Consider the following 23,748-nt stretch of genomic DNA (forward strand, 5'->3'; position numbering starts at 1 on the left):
TATTCTGCCTTATGTTTTGGTGGTTGATGTCTTAAGCGGAAATTTGAACCTTTCCAGGGTAAAATACACTGTCACTTACAATATTATATATTTCTTTAATTTTATACAAAGTTTCCATGTTTAGCACCACATTATTATTATTATTATTATTATTATTATTATTATTATTATTATTATTATTATTATTATTGTCAATCCAGTGCTCAATGAAGGCCTCTACAGGTGTTCTCCATAACTTCTGTAAGTTATTTTCCACGGAGTATTCCGTACCGTTTCTGTATTCTGTCCCACCACCTTGTATGAGGACTTTTTCTGTATCTGTTATTATGTGTTCATATACAGTCAAGAATTACGTTTGTCGACAAATATATCATTTATTTATTGGTTTATTAGTATTGATTTTTTTCTGATAAGTTCTCTATTACTGTTATATCTGTGTTATTGTCAAATTTCTTCGGGTAAGAATTTATTTCATAGATTGTTCTTTTCCGATTTTTCACTAACTCTATGGCCTATGGAAGCCGGAGGTTCAATCCCGCGTTCACAAAAGGTCTCAACCCGACTTCTGTCTTTAGCCAACTGGATCCAGTTTCTAGTTTTTACTCCTATTTCTGCGAGATCGATCTTAATAATATATCTTCCCGTCTGTGCCTAGACCTTCCTAATGGACGTTTTCCGATTGGATTTCCAGTAAAAACTTCGAGTGTTCGTACATTTTTTTCATTCTGGCTACGTGACCTGACCACCTCAGCCTTCATGACCCTAACAATGTTGGTAAGCGGTATAAATTATGCAGTCTCTTGTCATGAAGTTTCCGACATTCCCCGTTCCTATTCCTCTACAGTCCGAATATTGCCTCAGAATTTGATTCTCAGGTACATCCAGTGCAGGGGCGTCATTTCAGACTTCGCTTGAGGGGGGCAAGTGCACCACCGATATAAGACTTTCCTGTTTTGTGCTAGTATATTAATAGACAATCCATTAAAGTATATGTATTCCTCAAACTCTTGGGGGGGCAATTGCCCCCTCCTGCCCCCCTAAATGACGCCCCTGATCCAGTGGAGCATATATTTGGTTAATGGGACAGATTACTAAGTTACGTGGTCTGTAATTTCTTTAAGTCAATGATTAATGCACAGACTTAACTGTAAGAAGCTTGAAATTCTCTAAAGTCCCCATGAAATGCAAATTTGAAACACCATTCCCTTCGAGGGAGTACTATACTGTATTCTTAAGTTAATTTGTGAACTGTACCCTACGAATTTTCATTACACCCACCACTCACCCTTCCAGTTAAAAAGTATGGAAAAACTATTGCCTTACGCATAGAGGAAATTAACGTTATTTCCTGATCAAATGGTGAGTACGAGTAAATGGTGTAAATTTAGAGTAGAAAAATTATTAGTAACGCAGAAAGAGCAGCTTAGCGTAGTGAAACTCTAGTTAAGCGGATTTAACGAGTTCGGTACGGAATTCAAATATGCGAAAATCCGAATAATTGGGGAAGTTATCAAAATTGATCATGTTGTGAGATATAGAAAATCTCTAAATTCACTTTGTTTAATAAAAAGGTGGACCTAACTCTATATTTGAAATAAGGTCATTTTTACTACGAACAATTAAAAACATCGAAAATTTCTATGTATGTCTTCTCTTGTGCTGATTGAACCAAGTTCCGAATTGCTTATGAATTCTGTCTTCAGAAATTGACAAGTCCCTCTCCCCTTTTATTTCTTTCGCCTAAACCATATATATTTCTACGTCACCTTCCTGTTTTCGTTCAACAACTGCATTGAAATCTCCGTTACAATTACGCATGCATCCCTCTTCTCCATGTCCACCTAGGTATAATTCCTTCTATTGTCTCATAATTTTCTGCTACTCCTTCAGTTATACGCAAAGTCGTCGGTGCATTTGTCTGTATCACCACTAGATCGATACTTGTTTCTTTAAGTCTTAACATCATAAATCTATCATCAATAAAATCTACTTTCACTACCTTCTCTTTTAAGCGCGTACCAAGAATTATTCCTACACCATTATGATCACCTGACGAGGCAGGGTACCCCGGTGTAACACGCCGATTATGGTAAGGTTGTACAGACATAGAGAACATCAAAAAAGAAGGCGACATGTATTTTTTATATCGGCCAACAAGCGCATTGAAAGAGTCAAATAGAGACATAAAAATGGGGTCAAAATGAAATTATGTGGAATGTAGAGAGAACAAGAAGAGATATCGGAAAATGTTATATGTACGAAATACAACCCATAATCGATGCAGGGCAATGAGGTAGAGCGCACTCATGCGAAGAAAACAGAACATCCAGAAATGGACCAATCACGTGTACAACATTGTCGTACGGAAATGGGCGAAAAGGGTGGTAAGGAGTAGGAAGAAAGGAGAAACGGAAACAGAAAACACATGTTTTTGCTTTGGGTGCATATGTCGCCCGTATGCGAAAGAGACGCAGATTTATCTCAATACACAAAGATCGGAGAACACACAGGAAGGCTGTTCGTATAAGCAGCAAGCGAGAGAGTACTGCGCAGTGGGTTGCATATATCGTGTGATGGGAACAGCGATGAGATGTATGTTGGAAACGAAAATTTAGTAATACAAAAACAAAAATGTTACTATTACTGTTATATTATAGATGTAATGTTTATACTCATGCTTGGTACTGATATTGCTGTTTTTGTTTGTCTTACGTATGTGGACCCGTTGCTATTATATTTTACTGTGCTATGCATTTTTGTTCCCATTATGCGATATATGCAACCCACTGCGCAGCGCTGCCTATACGAACGGCGTTTGCATCCTTCCTGTGTGTTCTCCCATCTTCGTGCATTGAGATGAATCTGCGTCTCTTTCGCATACGGGCAACGTATGCACCCAAAGCAAAAACAGTATTTTCTGTTTCCTTTTATTCTTTCTTCCTGCTCCTTATCACCCTTTTCGCTCCTTTCCGTAACACATTGTGACAATATTGTACGTGTGATTGGCTATTTTCGGATGTTCTGCTTTCTTCGCATGGGTTTGTTCTACCTCATTGCCTTTCATCGACTATGGGTAGTACATACATTTCATCTTTTCCGATATCTCTTCTTGTTCTCGCTATATTCCACATAATCTCATTTTGGCCCCATTTTTATGTCCCTATTTGACCCTTTCAATGCGCTTCTTTTTCGATGCTTTCTATGTCTGTGCAATCTTATCGCAATCGGTGTGTTATGCCGGGGTGCCCTGCCTTGTGAGTAAAACATTCTATATCCTTCGCTGCTCAATTCCCCATTATCTTTCCGTCTAATTTCACACTCCTACTAATGTAAGTCTAGATTTTTATTTTGTTTTATTTCTTCTTTAAGATTTTGTAACTTCCCTCCTTATAACGTAATACGTACGTTCAATCCCTATTCTAAACTTTTTCTTCTTTCTTTATCTATCTATCTATCTATCTATCTATCTATCTATCTATCTATCTATCTATCTATCTATCTATCTATCTATCTATCTATCTGTCTATCTATCTATCTATCTATCTATCTATCTATCTATCTATCTATCTATCTATCTATCTCTTGTCCAATAGTCCTTGAGATAAATCAATTTAAAATATAGCTCAAGAATATTTATTCGTTTTCTGAAAGCTTAAAAAAATTCGTTAACACATATCAGTTGTTACTGAATTCCAAAATTATAAAGTGCATTAGGAAAGTATTTTATTGGATCAAAAGATCCAATATATCTCAATTAGAAAATTTCTTGTACGCCTTGCATCTAGGGAACTACATACAGTGTAGCCAAACGCAAACTATCACTTAACTCAGTATGATGGGATTATTCTGTAGAAAATTCGAAAATTCAGTTAAGGGGCTGTTCAAAAATTTTGTGACCCCTGATCCAAGATCCAATATATTTCAATCAAAAATTTTCTTGTACGCCTTATATCTGGAGAACTACATACAGTGTAGCCAAACCCAAACTATCACTTTATTCAGTATGAAGTGCTTATTCCGTAGAAAATACGAAAACTCGATTTAGGGGCCGTTCAATAATTTTGAAACCCCTGATCCAAAATCTAATTATTGGCCAAGATCGCAATCTTTTAATCATTTTTTGGGGGGTCATTCCTAAAATTCTTGTTTATTTTTTCCTTTACGATAATTTGTATATGAGGGTTCCAAAACAAACAACACTTCAAAAATCCTACTATGTAATCTCTCTCAGTTTTAAAACAATATATGTCAGTCTTTTTTCTGTGAGAATCAGATCAAATATATCTCATCTTCATTATGTGGAGTGTACGTCAACACAGAGCTTAGAGATTTTATCTTATTTCCTCTTTTCCCACCTGCCACAAGTAAAAAATGAAATGAAATTAAATCTTTGAGTTTTACGTCCCACGGTTATGCCGGTTAGGCTAAAGGAGACGGTGATAATGAGTAATGAATGAAATGGTGGAATGAAGAAATTGGGAGGAAACGGGAGAACCCCGAGAAAACCCACGCACGCGGTGTTTGTCCACCACAAAGTTCACTTGGCGGGGGCAGGGATCGAACCCGGGACCCCAAGCACCAGAGGTGAACCGCGGCCCCCTGCCACAAGTAAGTAGAATACAGAAGTTTTCAGTCACAATAAAAGTGTGATTGCATTGTATGTAATGGCAGGTATTTTAAGGGCTGTCTCGTGAGGAGACGATTGCTACAAAGAGTTAAGCCAGACCTCGTGTACAGAGGGTTGCATTAAGAATTGTGACTTAATGTTGCCAAACCTCTCATGCACGTCAAGCAGAGTTGCAAACTCCATACTAAAAATAAAATTTAAAATTCTGATGGGTCGTTCCTCATTCTTATACATGAACTAATGTCAGTATATATTTTTTAATATTATTTTTCTTGTATTAATTGGGAAGGAACGTGAGCTTGTTGGTACATTATAGAGCCGCCCATTTGTAAGTATTACAAAACAAGGCGAGTTTTATTGTTGTAGAAAAGAATTTTCTGATGTAGCTCGCCTACATACAAAATCATTCAACGCGTGTTTCTTTGTTTCTTTCTGCTTTTACGGATCTGCTAACTGTGTAGAAATAAAAGAAGAGATAGTCGCAAAAAAAAAAAAAAAAAAAAAAAAAAGAATAAGAAGGAACTGTTTGAAAAAGCTTTAGACGTCACCTTTCAACAAAGTTGTCAAATGTCAATTTCCGACTCGCAAACCGTAACCATTTTATTCTTTAGAAGCAGGCCGCGGAGGTAGTAGAAGCATTTAGAGGAAAAGCATTCAATATAGCAGTGCTGGAACATCTGAAAATAAAATGCTTACGATGTCTGTTTAACAGTAATAAAATAAAAAAAAGACGGGGAGCTTTAAGCACAAAGAGCCTTTCTAGTTTTAAAGTGAAGAGTACAGTTGCATTGTAATGGCAAAATCCTGGCACTACGAGACTCAGTCAGTGGCGGAGAACGGATGCTAAGATACAGTAACTGCGGGGGAAATGGTTGTCAGTGTTTGAGGGCGTCATGAGGAAAGATCCCTGGGTCATTTTAAAATTGTGCGATAGGAAAGCTGATGGAATTTTATAGGAAACTATGAGAAGTACAAAAATACCTCCTTTCAACACTGTTTCTGTATTGATTTTGTATTTGTAACGCTACTTGCAATATGTCAGTTTGTCTTCGATTGGACAATACTTGTTGTTTGTTGGTTTTTGGTTGGCGTTTTGGTCCTTCTATTTTGTTTAATGTTTACTTTGCGCGTTTTACTGTCTAGAACATGAACTAATATAGTTTAAAGCTTTAGATTTTTAAAGATATAATATAACGTTATAATACCCACAGATGACCTAGAGCTTCCTAAGATTTACAGTAAATAGTCATAAGGAATTTATTAGACCGCTGAAAATATAAGTGAATATAGACATATAGATATTTTGAATATGAAAAAAAAAAAAAAAAAAAAAAAAACTGATCCACTTGAAGACGGAATCACCCGAGTATAGTATAGTCTCGAATATAATACGAGCACAAGTTTTCCAAGTATTTTTTACAAGAAGTTTGTATGTGAGTCCCCCCCCCCCCCCCCATCTTGATGAGTTTCAGGATATGCCATGGAGTAAGTACAAGGGTTTATTTAACATTTGAGAAAAACAAATTTGGAAGTTGGTCCTAATTTATATTATTTTCCTTTTTTTTTCTTTCTAGTCCTCAGCAAGATATGTTCTTCTCCAAAGTGACCTTTGATATCAGTTCATTAGGATATTACGATAGCGACTCCATACGAAACTTATTACACAATCGAATTTCCAGATATAGAAAGGTTGGATCTATTGCGGTGGATGAGAAAGATTTCAGCTTCAGATACTTTGGAAGTAAGTATAGCTTTTATATTGTTATTCCTTTTATTTTTTTTATAATATTATTTTATTTTCACAAAAAGGAGTATTAACCAATGTTACTTTCTCCGTTAGGTATTGAAAAATGTAAAACACATGCAGAGCTCTGTAGAAGCTACCCGCATAAAAGGCATGTTTAGCGTTTTAACAAAGAGTTAAATTGTACTTTAAAATTTACTTTTGTTCCTCAGTGATATCGAGCGTGCAGTAAAGGTGAACAGCCATTTCGTTTCATATCATTCGTCTTATGTTACGCTATAAGGAGAGTACCGACATCTATTGAGGAAAACCGATACCACATATTGTAATGATAATTCAGTTCAATTTCAAAAACAGTACGCAAACACAATCAATTAAATTTGACTATAAACATTTTTGACGAATAAAACCTGTTACAACAGATAAATCTAGAAACACAGTAATTTGCAGGGACGGATCCAGGCGGGCGATAAGACAATCTCACCCCACCCCACCCCGATTAGAAAAATTTCTTATTTTATATATAAATAAAACCCATCCCAGAGTTTGGGGCTCTTAAAAGTAGGTGTAAGTAGCAGTATTACAACCCACCGCCCCTCAGAAGTCCGTCCTGGACCTGCCCCTGGTAGATTGTATATGCTCTGTAGAAAGTAGTGAAGTCAAATAGTCACACTTTCCAAAAACCCAAGAAGTAATGAATTAATCTTTTTCGAGCAAATAACTATAAAAATTCTGTTGGATTTCCATTATTACAATTGTTTTAAAGCATAATGACATCTCCTTCATTTACACTTAATATGATAAATGTTTCATCTGGTTGATTGCGTTTCAGTGATTGTTTCTGTGTTCACGTGTATAACATGACTTTGAAATCATTTTTTGTTTTATTTAATCCATTATATTGGAAACATAATATAGACGTACAGTTTGATTCCATGTGCTTTTCGTTCTGTGAACATAACTGTACAGATGGCCTTAAAGCACTAAATTGCCCAAATAAATGCATTAAACTCTTACTGTTGAATTAAATATATTTGAAATGTGATTGTATCTAAAGTTAAGAATAATAGTAATAATAATACGCTGGAATAATTACAAAACCCTTAATATAGTACATGATTAATACAGTATAGAATAAATCAAGCGCACATATTTATCGGTGACAATAAATACCAGTATAATATTGATTAATATAAATCGATATACGTATCGTTGTATTGATAGTCAGTGGCGTACGTAGACGAGGATCCCAGGTTTTAACCGCCTTCAACAAGGTATTACGAAAAAAGTATATATATATATATATATATATATATATATATATATATATATATATATATATATATATATATATAGGGCCTATATATATATATATAAACCCTGAAAAGATGTTCAACTTGGGTACTTGAACCATCCCTTTGATGAAAATTTGTTTACGCCACTGTTGGTCGTGAACAGATGATGTAATTCCTGTATTTTGTTGTTATCTATTTCCGATAATCAAATCCAAATAATTTCACAAACTAGTTTTGGAAAAATAAACAGATGTTATATAATACTTGAAACAAATAATCTTTCTTTCTTCAAGTATTTTATCATTATTTATCTTTCATTAATTTTGCACTAACTGGTATATATTTTTTTTCCAATTAATAGGTCGATACTAAAAAATTCGATTCCTTTTTAACATTTTCGTGGGTAGATTGCTTGTTGAAATATGGATTTAGCGAAACTCTAGAAATGAGAACACTGCTTTAAATACCCGTATACGTTCTTTTCGAGACGCTTCCTTGGCGAAACGAAGAACTGACTAGACATTGGGTTAAAGAGTACGTGTCATTATATTTTTCCTTATGAATTGTGTTTGGAGTGTTTTCCTTCGTAAAACAAATGACTGACACAATAATGAAACTAAGAAAACCGCGTTGCAAATTAATCTCGTGTGTTATTTATAAGAGTTATTTATGAAGATTTTCTTGGATAAAGCAGAGAACTCATATCCATATGCTGCTAGTGAAGAGAAATTCGCCTATGCCACTTTAAATTATTTCGTGAATTCTTTTTCAATTATTGTCCTGTCTTGATGAGACAGGAGCGTGAATGGATTTAAATGTTTTCTCATAAATACTTTTCAGCACTTACAAGGTGAAATACGGACTTTGAAAAAAAAATGAATTTATCGTCTTATATCTTCTCACTAAATGTTTATTTATCAAGTCAGCATCGCCAGGTCTGAAAATTTTAATTAGAGAAGATAAATTTCTCAGCCCTTCATTCTGTGCGTCATAATTCAATTAATAGGGCTAGTATCCAATAGTAAATATTGACACTAATATGTGTCGCTACCCGTGTTGATTGACACCAATAGATGCTGCCGCCGTGGAGACAATTTGCCGATTTAAAACTATTGTGACGATTTAATTGCAATTTCAAAACTGCAATTTCAATAAAGTAATAGGGTAAAACCGTTAACCGGCACTGTTTCAATTAAATTAATATGACAAGGATCGTTAACCGGCACTGTTTCAATTAAATTAATAGAACAGTGACCATTAACCGACACTGTTTCAGTTAAACTAATAGGGCAATGACCGTTACCCGTCACTGTTTCAATTGAAATAGTAAGGCAAGGACCGTTAATCGATTAATAGGGCAAGTACCGTTAACCCTCATTATTTCAATTAAATTAATAGACCAAGGACTGTTAACCGTCACTGTTTCAATTAAATTAATAGGACAAGGGCCGTTAACCTTATTTATTTTGAGCGTGTTAATATTTGTGTATTTGTACAGTAATATGTGGTGATGGTTTAATTGTAACTTTAAAATTGCAATGTTTCAATTTAATTGTTTCAAAACGGATGGTGATGGTATGGAACATGAACATGCCAAGACAAAGACATGCCTGTTTATTGTCAAGACAAAAGTCGTAAACATATTCAGATTTGAACATTGATATTTGTATAACTTCATGTTGGTTGGTGCACAAACTAAAATAATAATAATAATAATAATAATAATAATAATAATAATAATAATAATAATAATAATAATAATAATAATAATAATAATAATAATAATAATAATAATTATTATTATTATTATTATTATTATTATTATTATTATTATTATTATTATTATTATTATTATTATTATTATTATTATTTATTAACTATAAATAAGCAGAACCGTTGATTGACCACGATTTTAATCTATGGTGCACAACGGGTCGACTCCTCTCCACAACAGGTATTCATAAGAAAAAATTATACAGTTGTTAGTGCTACATTAGTATAGGTTAGTATTCATACGTACGGAAAGATATACTGATAAATTAAATTGGCCATTCTTGGCTGTTGTCAAACTAAAGTCGTCTTTTCTTTTTTAAAAAAATAAACTTTTGGGCAGAGGCCGATCCAAGGGGGCGATCGGGGCGATCCCCCCCCCGATGAGAAAACTTCTTATTTTATATATAAATAAAACCAATCCCAGAGTTTGGAGCTCTCAAAAGTAGCTGTAAGTAGCAGTATTACAACCCACCGCCCCCCCCCCCAGAAGTCCGTCCTGGATCCGCCCCTTGTTTTGGGAGGAACAAAAAGGATGTCAATCGTTGCAAGCATATTAGTGACGATTAGCGTTTTAAGTCCAATATTAGTGCTCTTACCAGAGGTGCACCCGCGCGGCGGGGGTTCACCGGGTCGCGATCCCCCCAAACTCTTCCTAACTCAACATACCTTCGTACATTTTCTCAATAAAACTATACTTGTTTAACAGGAAGATGATTGATGTAGCGTAAAAATTTGATCTTACACTTCTGTACTTTTCCTCTTACAAAAACAATCTAGTTACATAGTTTTCTCTGAAAAATATATGAGGAAGAATTTTACAATTATTTATCGCTTTTTCGGGTGCAGAACAATGCCCGTTCAATACTACATAGACGTAGTGGTTTGTAGTATGGAACCCCCACCAAAGTTTGGTCCCCTCCCAACAAAAGTTTCTGGATTACTTACGGAGAGGTATGAACGAATTAAAGTGACAATTCTAGTATAACGTGAACGCAGCACCGTAATTGGTTTATAGTTTTCCGTACGTATGAGTATTAACTTAACACTAACAACTGGAATAGCTTTATATTATGATTCTCAAACCTTCCAATTTTGACTTGATATACCGTTTTTCGTTAGAGTAAGTGTGTAAAACAAATCTGATCATCTGAAGCTGAAAATATTGTATATCGCTTGAAATCAACTCGTGAGCTTTTTCGTACAGTTGTGCAAGTGAAAATGACACACATACTGCGACAGAGAATACAACGTAAACCTTCAAATACACTTGTCAATTGTCCGTGAAGGTTGCTTTGCTGAGACACAGACATTTCAAAAATAAAGGGAAGGATACTACTTTTCAGCAAAGACCGTCATGAATTAGTTTGAAAAGACTTGTCTTGTAGAAATAGGAACATGGGATTCACCACTTTTTCTTTTCTTTATTTTTCATGGATTGACGTGATGTGATCGAATGCCAACATATTTGAAAATTATGTATGACGTATATTTTTCGCTAAATGGTTACCTTTAGTGAAACGGAAAACTGATGGAGGACATGAAACGTATCGTCTGCAATCCATTTGTGAATTGGATTTTAGCTTGATTTGATGGGATCCTATTTCATGTGACACTGGGACAGACAACATGGCGCTAAATGCAGTTGTAAATCATATATGAAGCTTGCTTTAGTCAAGCAGTCAGAAAAACAAACAAATAAAAAGTAACACCACTTTAATTATATTATTCAGTGAATGTTGTTTTGGTGAAACAAAAATATTTCGAATAAATTTTCATCAAGCTTTATTTGGCGCAATAGAGGCTTCCTGAGAAAGACAACACACAAAATCACTTTAACGGAAAACAATATTTTAATTTGTTCCATGAATTGTTTCTGACTGTTCGTTGTTTCTTTGGAGAAACATGAGAATTGGTCACTGAAATGTAGATCCTTGTTTCAAAATGATGAGCAAATTTTCATAAAGCTTTATTTGGTGAAGCAGATGCCTCGCGCATCGATGGGAAAGATGACACTGCTTTAATTTCTTTCTTGAATAATTTTCAAAGGTTGCTGAGGAAGAAACGGATTTTTAAATACAACAGAAAATATAGTTTTAATTTCTCATATGAGTTGTTTCTGATAGTTTCGCTGGTGAAACGTTAGAATACTTACTGAATTGGAGATCGTTGATTATTTCAGATATTCTGAAAAAAAAAAAAAAACTCATGATTCTTTAATTTATAAAGTAGAGACCTTGCAAACCAATGAGAAAGACAACGTTACTGTAAAATTCTTCCTTGAATAGTTTTCTCAGGATTGCCTTAGTTTCAAATTCTTCCTTGAATAGTTTTCTCAGGATTGCTTTAGTTTCAAATTCTTCCTTGAATAGTTTTTTCAGAATTGCTTTAGTTTAAATTTCTTCCTTGAATAGTTTTCTCGGGGTTGCTTTAATTTAAAATTCTGTCTTGAATAGTTTTCTCGGTTGCTTTATTTTAAAATTCTTCCTTGAATAATTTTCTCCGGATTGCTTTAGTTTCCTTGACTAGTTTTCTCAGGATTGCTTTAGTTTAAATTTTCTTCCTTGACTAGTTTTCTAAGGGTTGCTTTGGTTTAAAATTCTTTCTTGAACTCTTTTCTCAGGGTTGCTTTAGTTTAGAATTCTTCCTTAAATATTTTTCTCAGGGTTGCTTTAGTTTAAAATTCTTCTTTGAATAGTTTTTTCAGGCTTCTTTTAGTTTAAAATTCTTGCTTGAACAGTTTTCTCAAGACTGCTTTAGTTTAAAATTCTTCCTTGACTAGTTTTCTCAGGGTTGCTTTAGTGAAACAGAAACATAATAAGCTCAGTGGAAGTGTTGTCCGCAAGACGAGAAACATGACAGATCTCGTTCCGTTTTCGAGACGAGACATTTTTCGAATCTCGTGAACAATATTAGTTCACCGAAGGCTTAGATCTTAAACACTGTTTTGGTGTTCCGTGATTCATTTATAAACGCTATAAATTGATAAAGTAATTGTATGAACACAATGAAAATCATTTACCAATGTTTAACACTATATAATGTACTCCAATTGTAAATATAGTTTAAATGTTCTTATATCATACTGTTCACGGACTTTTCGTGACGCAGATGGATTCTGGAGCTCCTTCATTGCTAAGCTTTTAGCATTCACGTCTTTGGCGTAAGATACCCAGGTTCGATTCCAGGCGAAAGCTCATGTGGTTCGGATTCCAGGTTGTTCAGTATGTCCACGTCTCATATAGCTGCGCTGCTGAAAGGGACTCTAAACTCAAAATCAGCTCTACTCAACGGAAGGATTCTGATAACTTCTAGATGAAATTGAGGAAAAAATCAAGGCATACATTTTGTGCATAAATTTACAAAACGGAACGAGCAAAAAATCGATGAGACGAGAAAGCTGATACGAGAATCGAGATGAAACGATACTTCTACAAAATTTTACGAAATGAGAGGAGACAATATTTTTTCTTGTCTCTTATATTGGTCAGTACTAGTTAGTGGTGTAACCATCGAGGAAACTGAAAGCTTAATTCACAGATGGATTACACAAATCCAAAAAGAATTAGTGGTTTGGAGTGCAATTGAATATTTTAAAGTTTTGGAGATAAACATTAAAGTGCAATCTCCAAATTTTTATCTTGAGAATGTTTCTTGTTCTACCTCATTTAAAAAAAAAAAATGTGAATATGATTTCTTTGGTGAAATCTGTAAATAATTCACTGAAATGAAAGTACATCGTTTTAAATGCCATGAATGAATAAATATTCGTAAAGCTGCTTATGATGAAACATACACAAGTATATCTCAGAAAACAATGGAAAAATTACACCACTTTATATTCGTGAATCTTTTTATTTACTCCTTGGGAGAATCAAACATATTTCTAGACAGCAACAGACAATATTGTTTTTAATGTATTGGAAAAAATAAATTTCTGAAAAGTATTTAATTCAGTTTTAAAAAAAACACTTATTCAAAAGATAAGAAATCTGTTTATGTTAAGACCGTATGGAAGGAAGATATCTTGCCCCTGAAATAATTTTACACTATCTAAAATGATATTTTGGTTCCGTCTCAAAGTGTCAGTAAACACAATTCTTTCTTTTGAAGAGATATTCTCCACAGCTTTTTTTTTTTTTTTTTTTGGGGGGGGGTAGAAAGGGTGCCGCCTTGATTCAGCTCCAAATTTATGTGCTACCAATTTCTTGTACTTTACATTGTTTTCGGACTACTCTGGTGCTTCAAAATGTACGCCTTATGTGTATAACTTTTATTTTGTTTTATGTTATCTGTGGCGTGTTGTTTGCCACAATTCGATTTTGGTGTTGTTTGCCACGGTATTTTCATTGCGGATTTATCAGATCTCGTTATCGTGAAGATTGACATATACCTCACGTAACAGCTAAGGGTTGCCAGACATCTCTGTTTTTGATCCTTTCTGAATAAGTCTCGGTTCAGACGTGCAGAAAAGTCTGTTGCGGGCCCGCAACAGAAAAGTCTGTTGCGGACCCGCGCGAGCCGGAAATACATTGGTTCTTATCAATCATGCCACACGTGCAGACTTTCCCGCACGACTCTGCTGCGGGCCCGCAGCGGGCGAAAATTGAGTTGCGGGGACTGCTGGCTCGCAGCGAGTCCGCACAGGTGTTGCGGGTCGGAAAACCATTGCTGGCAATGAGGCAAGCCACACGTGCAGACTTTCCCGCGCCCGCAGAAACGGAAAGCGAAGAACTGAATTAAGAACTATTCATTAACGAAATACAAAAATATCAGGAGATATGGAATTTAAAGTGCGAAATGTATAGAGATAGAAAAAAAAAAAAAACGGGATGCATGGAATAAGGTGTGTGAAACCTTATGTGAGAAATTTAATGAAAAAACATAAGAGGAAAAAAAACAGCTTTGGTATGCATTATTATTACTTTTCAATGTAAAAATCTAATATTCGTGTAGTGTTTACATTTGATTTTCGTTTAGCCTCCTTTTCCAGCAGAGAGGCTATGAATACTTTTTTGTGATAACAATAGACAACAAATACGCTTGGAGAAAAAGCCTTTATTGTTAATGCAGTTTCTTTGATGAAATTTCTTGTCACTCACTCCGGAATGAACCGACTGTTTATAACGTACGTTGCATTATACTTTAGGTCGAGGCAAGGGTGCCCATCAGGGGGGCAAGGTGGGGCGTTCGCCCCCCCCCCAAGAGGAAATTGTACTTGGGAATATCGAAATCCCAATAGAATTTTTACATTAGTTGCAGCAAAAAATGAAACTATATTTGAAAAGTCGCTTATATTTGCCCCCTCCTCCCTTGATAACCACAACATGGGCGCTCTTGGGTCGAGGTCACGTATTATATAGCTTCTGTGCTCAAAAGGGACGCTGAAGTCCAAAACAACCACCAATATAATAGAAGAACAGAAAAGAAAGAAAAAACATCGTTTTTCGGCTGACAATTGTTGTCTTTATTTGTTAATGTACTAATTTTTTTTAAAAAATAGAGTTAACACGAAAATTGTTGAACATCAGGGTACTCATGTGATTAAAAAATAAAAAAGCATGCTCGAGATTTAACAGAAATATGTTTGTTTCTCGTGCAATTGATAATATTGTGCACGTCGTTGCTATTCTAGAGATAACAACTGAATGTTTTCTTACATAAAGAACAACTTAAACAAAGTTATCTTGCCATGAAACTCTACCTATGTCGCTTATAAAATAATCAGCCCATCTGTTTCTGCTTCCGTTTGCTGCGTTGCCTCCTTTTGCTGTGCTACACGTATTGGGGATTTCCTCAAAACCTTCTATCGTTAAATGCCACAATTATAAAAATGTTTCCTTTTTCTCACCTTAGAAATGGATTATTCGGAAAAACTAAATCCATTATTTTTATTTAAGACTTTACGTTAAGAATTTCACATCTCCAATCTAAGCGAGTCCTATACTTTCTAAATATATAACGGGAAATGTCACTACTATAGGAATGAAATGAAATCCTTGAGTTTTACGTCGCACGATTATACCGAGTAGGCTAAAGGAAATAATGATGGTGATAAATGAATGAAATGGTGGAATGAATAAAGTCGGAGGAAACGGGTGAACCCCGAGAAAACTCTCGCACACAGTGCTTCTCGCACCACAAAGCCCACTTGACGCAAGCTGGGATCGAACCAGAGGTGAACACACTATCACTGAGCCACCGGATCCCACTACTATAGAAATCCCCCATCTCCCCTTCAAGAGAAAATTTTCAAAGACGTTGAAACCTGTGCTCCATTATTTTTAATATGAGTTTACATGCCGAATTTTACATCTCTAACTGAAGCAAATCCTCACATTTGGTAATTTGTGAATAAATAGAGGGAAATTTTACTATTATTGAAACGCCCCCTCTTGAGCGGGATATTCGGGAAGTCTAAAAAAATGTCTAATTTTTAATTTAAAGCCACCATGTCAAAAACTCGAAATTAGTCACGCAATTGTTAAACTACGCCAGTGGCCGCTAATAACGTCTGAAAATGTCTATTAATAAGTCTCCGAATGTTTAACTTTCTGTGCTCTTACAAACGATAATTAGTTAACATAATTAACTTACCTTAATGTAACAGCCAGAGCTCCTCCGTGGCTAAGCGGTTAGTGTACCCTCCTTTGGCGTGGGAGGCGCGGGTTCGATTCTCGCCGGGAGTTCATGTGGTTCGGATTTCACGTTAATCAGTAGGTCCACGTCTCATATAGCCCCGCTGCTGAACGTGACGTTAAACTCAAAATCAACTCATTAATGTAACAGTCAACCTTTCAATTGGTGGTATCGCAAGTCTCATGAAAGTATCTTCTGCTTTAATTTTATCACTTATTTTTGATAAGAGTTCATCAAATGTAGTGATGCTCATGCGAAAATAATTAAAGGTCTTTTTTTCGTCATTGCGCAAATCAATAAACATGGAAGAAAATTCACCTTTAAGCAGTCGTGAACCCAGTATCGTCTCTGTTTCTTCCTTACGATTTTACTGGCTAAGCATACAAAAACAGCACGTTTTCTTTTTTCAATTTCCATTTTCATTCAACTGCAGCTGAAAATAAAATGAGCTGTTTTCTATGTCTATGTGAAGTGGTTGGGCTGAGACGCCCGCACGAGTCTGCTGCGGGCCCGCAGCAGACTTTTCTGCACGTCTGAACTGGTTGATCTTAGACGCCCGCACGAGTCTGCTGCGAGTCTGTTGCGGGCCCGCAACAGACTTTTCTGCACGTCTGAACCGAGCCTAAGTGGTAAGTGTTCTCAGCTTCGCCACGAGAGGAATCTCACATAGTCTTCTGCTGAAAAACAAACAATGGATATAATGCTCTAAACAACCGAGAAAAAAAATATCCCTAATTTTACGATAGCTTTTTAAAATTGACGTAATTATATTTTCTCTTCTAACGTTAGTAGCCAATAGTACGGTAATCCTATAATGTGCTTGGCACCATCTATATGCATTCCATTTATAAATATAATGGATTTGATTGTTATAATATAGGCACCTGGCAACCCTTAGCTTAGGAGACAATTTTGTGTCAATCTTCACGATTATGAGATAAGGTACATCAGCAATAGCAATACCGTGGCAAACAACGTCAAAAAATGAGTTGTAGCAAACGCTATCGTGGTAAACCGCACGTCATTATATTATTGAGTATTATGGTTTGTTTGCAAACACCTTTAAAACATTTGAATCGATTGTTGTTAACTTGACGATATTGGGAATCTTCTTTTTTTTCTTGTTTACAAGCTTTGATAGTCAATTCTAGCAGTAAGTCCGGAGTCTCGGTTCGATTCATGATGCGATCTCATGTAGTTAGAATCTCATATTAAAGCTGCAGGTCCATGTACTATATAGTCTCGATACTGAAAGGGGATAGAATAGTAAAAAAAAAAAAAGCTATTCAACCAATTAGCCCTAAAATAGATTATGGCACGAACACAGGATCTATTGTTCGCATAATCCTTTCCGTGCTTTTAGTATGTCGTACATGAGACTTCTTTCGTTTTACTGTAAACCTGGAAATTTTATTCCTTTATTTGGTTTCTCCCTCCAAAACGAAATTTAATCACAAGGACATGATATATATATATATATATATATATATATATATATATATATATATATATATATATATATATACTAGTTCAACCGAACTTATCCGATCTGGAACAAATTTGGCATGATGGTTGATCTTAACCTACTATACAAGTTGATGAAATGTTATGGTTTAGTCCGACAGAAATTGAGTTCGTAAGTTATCCAAAATCAAAGTTCTAAATTAATTCAAGTAGATAGTAAAAAAAAAAAAAAAAAAAAAAAAAAAAAAAAAAATCAAATAACGGACGATAGCAGTATCTTATACGGGTACAACAACAACAAAAATATCGATTCAGTTGTTTTCTGCTTCGATTAATGGCTTCTTTACAATCAAAATCAATTCTAATCAATTTAATGATATAGTAAAAATCAAATAAAGGACGAGTACAGCAATTTTTATACAACAAAATATCGACTCAACGAAAAATCGATTCACTTGTTTTCTGCTTCGATTAATGGCTTCTTTACAGTAAAAATCCATTTAATCAGTAAAAAAAATCAAATTACAGTAAAAAAAATCAAATAAAGGACGACTGCAATAACTTATACGGGTTCAACAAAAATCGATTCATTTGTTTTCTGCTCCAATTAATGGCTTCTTTTCCAGTCAAAGTGGTGAATAATTTTCTTTGCCTTTATATTTAAAAAATAAAGTATTTAATTTATTATGAAATTGGTTTTATATTTTTGTTGTTTTGTCATTTCTTTGCTGTCTGTGTTGTCATTTAAAAACTGTGTGCAAGCATTTGTTCCACATACAGATTAGCATTGATATTTTGACGTTTAGAAATGGTAAGAAAATATTTTTGATATCGGGAAAATTACAAGTACATTGGTATTAAATTCTGGCAAGATTGTTTTAGGCGATTCACTCAAAGGAACTGTGAAACATCCAGCAACATAAAATTATAAATCATAGAGATTACGGTCTGTGTTCAACTCTCGGTTGGAATTCTATATACCGAATTTTACAGTAGATCTACGGATCGTCTCGTTAAGAAAAGACAAAATTAAACACAAGACAAACCTTAATTAACATTCTTTATACAGTCGTGACCTGTCATGGCGTTACTTGTTATATTATTATTCTTTTAAAAAAATCTTAGTAGATAAAGAATTGCAGTAAAGCTTTGATTAGAGTTTTTGAGTAAACAGTACGCCTACCGTTGATTCCCTTCGTATTTCAGTTTGCTGTGGGCTGTGTACCCGAGTTTGGTTACCATTCGAGGGTGCATCTGGTTTGCATCCCACGTTAAAGTGTTGATTATTGAGAACATAACCACAATGTTCAAACGAAATGCGGGACTACTAAACCTTATAGTCCAAAGATATTTTCTATAGCGTAGAATACCAAAGAAGGTGCTTGTTTCACCCATGAGAGAAAATATATTTTTAGGTATAGTACCGGTATCACTTTTGTGAGTTTTTTCATTAATTAAACAAAATCAGTTGCATTGTTATTCATATGGTATTTGTTCTTGAAGTTATTGAGAAAAAACATAAAACTGAGAAAGTAATAAAATTACAGTAGGTATACACACACATATATATATACCAAATATTTAAACACAACTATGACATTATTATTATTATTATTATTATTATTATTATTATTATTATTATTATTATTATTATTATTATTATTATTATTAGTAGTAGTAGTAGTAGTAGTAGTAGTAGTAGTAGTAGTAGTAGTAGAAATAGTAGTAGTAGTAGTAGTAGTAGAAATAGTAGTAGTAGTAGTAGTAGTAGTAGTAGTAGTCACTGGCTTTTTTGGCATGTAAAATTTGGGGGGGGGGACATCAATGAAAGTGATTTAAATGATAGTACCTAGCCCGACCTGTTCATTATCTTCGATTTCATTTGTTACCTTTCTGTTTACCTTCACGGACCCCGTGAGACATATCAAGAACTCTGCTATAATCGTTTCACAGCCTGAATATTATATGCCATATAAATATTATTATTATTATTATTTATATATTTTTCTGTCGTTAGTAAATAAATTAAATTAGAATAGGATATTGAATATTTTGTAGGTCTACTTTAAAATATTGGGGGGACGCTTCCTCCTCTTCCCTCCGCCACAGACACCGGTGGTAGTACTAGTAGTAGTATTTTTGTTTGGTACTATGTTTTGTGTAGATATGCTTGTTACGTCACAGCACCTTGTTTGTATTTTACTCAGGCTGTCATACCTTTCCTTATGACTTATAGTGTATATTCTATGCAAGATATGTAATGATATCTTCAGCCAGATAAAAAAATGGCATACATTACCAACGGAAACCCACTGCAATGTGTAGGCTTCTATATAGTAAACCAAAAGCCGTTTAGGAACAAATATAGTACGATACAGTCTTTATATTCCTTCTGATAATGTTAGTTTCCGTCCCACAGAAGACGCCTTTAAGCAAATTGGTATGATTAAAAAGCCCAGCTTGAAATAGGCACTAACTGTCTTCCAAAAGTAATTCCAAACGGATCAGACGTTTTCCCGATCACGAAAACTATGAATTCAACAGAAATATTCATTTTTGAGATTTCATTTTTTTCCTCTTACGTCCTCCCTTGCTCATAATTTGGACTCACATGACATTACGAGCGTCACTATTCATCTCAGCGACCTTGAAAATTATAGATTGCACACTAATATTTAGCACACTCGTTTAGCATTATTTTTACATGTAACTCCTTCAAACTCCCACCCCCACCCCTTGGGGTATCTTATCCCACTCTATTTTTTTCCATATTAAATGTTATTTGTCTACCAGGTTTGGTTAAAATTAAACTAGTCGTTCCGGAATTATACTGGAATATACATTCATACTCATACATCCAATATATAAAGATGTGCGAGGAATGCGTTAGACGTTGTCCCTGTAAATACCCAATCCAGCTGATATGCTCGTTCATACCTAATCTTGGGATTAAATGGCATTCTCATTGTAACCTAGTGCCTTGACGAAGCCAGACTATGAATTCGATACTAATCTCAGTCATTTAAAACACTTTATTTTTCACCCTTCTCACACCCATGCCAATGGGGACTGAACTTGAACTTTAGTGCTATCGGAATGTACTTATTAATCTAATGGATTCGACACTAATATAGGTCGTTTTCGATTATATTTACTTGTCAACCCCTTCCCACCACCCTAGGGGTGCTATACACAGAGCCCAAAACGACTCGAAACGACACAAAAAGGCATGTCTTCAAATTTGGATATACTTTAATGTGTACAAATGAATTGCCTTCTAATGGTGGATATAAGGAAATATGTCGATTTTTTGACATTACGGATATGTCCGCCATGAACATAAAACATGTGAGCAACTATAGTATGTCAAAATGATCTAATGCGTTGTTTTCATTGGGTTTCACGGATTAGTATGTTATGTTTTGATCGCTGGGGCAATCATATCATTGTTTGAGATGATATAATTGTGCGTACGTCAAAAATTTATACACATGCGCGAAACTGTGAGGCGGTTGTCGTTTGTCTCTTGTTATCAGTGTTACCAATGTAGCACTTTGTCGCTTGATCTAGAAATTTTTAAGGATATTTTTATCAAAAAACAATTGGTTCATTTATCATTGTTAGAATAGAAATTTAGTGCCTTTTAAATGTTGTCTAGTGACTAAACTAGATTATTTCAACTAACAATTAATATTTCTAGCGTCTACTTGTAGTGTGTTTGGTGGTAATATTATTCACATTGTTAGCAGTGTGTTTAGTATCATTACGACATGTGTGTGTGTGCCCTATTACGGACAGGTTTGACATATATTTTTATGTCATATCAATGTCCTCGGACTCTGTGTATAATGGGATTAAACATAGACTTAAATGGTATAGAAAATGTCGCCAATCATTTAGGGAACCCTAAAACTGTTGATTCAATATTAATATCGGTCGTTTTTTATTATTTTTTTCATGTCACCATTCCCCACTGGGGTACTAATGGGACCTGAACTTGAATTTAAAGGACATCAAGACTGTCACTCTTCATCTCAGCGACTGCAAAAACTATGGACTCTACACTAATACCGGTCATTTTCCATCATTTTATAAGTTACTCCCTTCTACTCTCACTAGGTGTACTAGGGATTTTACCTCTACTAAAGGTCATCTAAACTGCCACCAATCAAGTTAGGGACCCCGCAAACTATGGACTTGACACTAATATAAATCATTTTCAATTATTTTTACATGTCACAATTTCACCCCCTCCCTTCAGGATGCTAATGAAGGCTGAACCTGAACTTAAATGACATCTGAAATGTCACTCTTAATCAGAGCGACCTCGAAAACAATGGATTCGACACTAATATCAGTTTTTTATTTATCACTTTTATCTGACCTTTCATTCTCCCTAGGAATACTAAGGGGTTTCTTGATTTCTTTCACTGGGGGCTGAACTTGGATTTAAACGGCATTAGGACTGCCAGCAGTTAAATTAGTGACGCTGAAAACTAACGATTCGATACTAATATGTCGGTTGTTTTCAATATTTTCATGTTTCCATTTTACCCCCGGGCGCTAATGGGGGCTTATATCGGACTTAAACGGTATCGGTACTGTCACTATTTATGTAAGCGGCTCCGAAAACTATGGATTCGACACTAATATAGGTTGTTTTTGATTACTGTTAAGCCTCCCTGCCCCTAGGTGTGCTAGGGGGTCTTACGCAGATAGTACTCTTTTCAGACTTTACGTAATATGTGTACCAAGTTTGGTTGAAATTGCTCCAGGCGTTCTAGAATTATGTTGAACACACACATACACACATCCTTTTTCATATATATAAAGATTGTGGACTCGAAGAACCTCCTCCTCTAATATTAACAGCTTCCTAGCAAAAGCTTATTTTCTATTAAACAACATTAATCATGGGATGTTAAATATAATGAAACTCTCGCAATATTTAACGCGAATGAGCTTTATTCCTCAATTTAATATGTGCAATTTCTATTAGTTCTGTTACAACAAACAACTCGAACACCATTGAAGACTCGCTGTAAAGAACAGTGTAGGTGCCAAAAACAAAAGTTAATAAACCATTAGTGAAAAAATATAGTAACTGTGCCCAAGTCACAAAATGTTATTACTTATCATGTCGTAAGTTCGTTGAAATTTGTGAAATTTGTTAAGTAGCCTTCGAGAACTGTTAAAAGAATTTATTGGGTTTTACGATTTTCTCCCCTGACTTCCCAAGAAATGGTATCTAAAACTATATATTATTCAAGAGTGTTACGTATGCTAGAAAAATGCCAAAATTAAGAAGAATCCTGTGAGAATACTCTAGATCTATTCCAATAGTTTTATTGACTGCCATCTAAAAGTCGCTGTATAAACTATATATTTATAATAAATACTGAATTTATGTAATTACGATACTTTTTTAAAGATAAAATTTTAAAGGATCATGCATGCATGGACCATTTTTCTTAAATAACTGAAAGACCCAGAATAAAATTTTACTTAAGTCAAATGTAGGGAGCTCATAATTGATTGTTTTCAGTCATTTATAAACAGGCCCGTATCCACGGAGGGTCCAGGAGGTGCCAGGCCCCCCTAAAATTTTCACGGTAGGCTTGCAAATGAACTATAATATGGTGATCAACTATAATATTGTTTGATCGGCCCCCCTAACTTCTACCGGCTCCCCTACATTTTTGGGCTGGTTACCCTGTTTATAAATAACTTTAGTAAGTGATAACACACAAGCTTACACAATTTGAAAATAACTAGATCCTTCGTTGTTGCATTTTTCTTTTTTAAATAGCTCTATTAGGCGTTGAGTTTGATTTCACACTTGAGTCAAGTAGGTAGACGTTCAAGTGGGAAGATAAGTGTTACTGCAGATGCAATTGCAAATACAGACACATACGGTACTTCATCATCTTTCATCTCGTTAAAACGAAGGCGATGTTGAAAATATAAACTGTCTAAATTGTTTTTTTTTTTTTTTTTTTTTTTGTAATGGAGTATTGAGGGATCCGGTTACATCATTATTTTCTGAACCAGTTGCTTGTCTAATTATTATTAGTAGCAATAATAATTTTACAATATTATTTAGTTTAACGAAAATAAAGTTCAAAGACGAGACATACGAGGGTGGTTCAAATGAAAACCTTAAAGTGCTGTAAATATTATATTATAAAAATTAAGAAAAACATACCTAT

At 34.8% G+C, this 23,748-nt stretch overlaps 1 protein-coding gene and 1 long non-coding RNA gene across 28 annotated transcripts in view; one reads left to right on the forward strand and one right to left on the reverse strand.

Moving 5' to 3' along the window:
- The window catches only part of LOC145668699 (uncharacterized), an 867,338-nt gene that overhangs the window by 568,887 nt on the left and 274,703 nt on the right, over window positions 1-23,748 (reverse strand). The gene's annotated exons all lie outside the window — the stretch shown is intronic.
- trol (terribly reduced optic lobes) overlaps window positions 1-23,748 on the forward strand; it is a 1,284,884-nt gene that overhangs the window by 553,867 nt on the left and 707,269 nt on the right. For all 26 annotated transcript variants that reach the window (XM_081736787.1, XM_081736791.1, XM_081736768.1 and 23 more), the window contains exon 4: window positions 6,202-6,368. In XM_081736787.1, the coding sequence (XP_081592913.1) occupies window positions 6,202-6,368 (167 nt within the window). The remainder of the gene's footprint in view (window positions 1-6,201; window positions 6,369-23,748) is intronic.

This window comes from Thermobia domestica, chromosome 13, assembly GCF_964235325.1.
Source record: "Thermobia domestica chromosome 13, izTheDome1.hap1.1, whole genome shotgun sequence".
NCBI lineage: Eukaryota > Metazoa > Arthropoda > Insecta > Zygentoma > Lepismatidae > Thermobia > Thermobia domestica.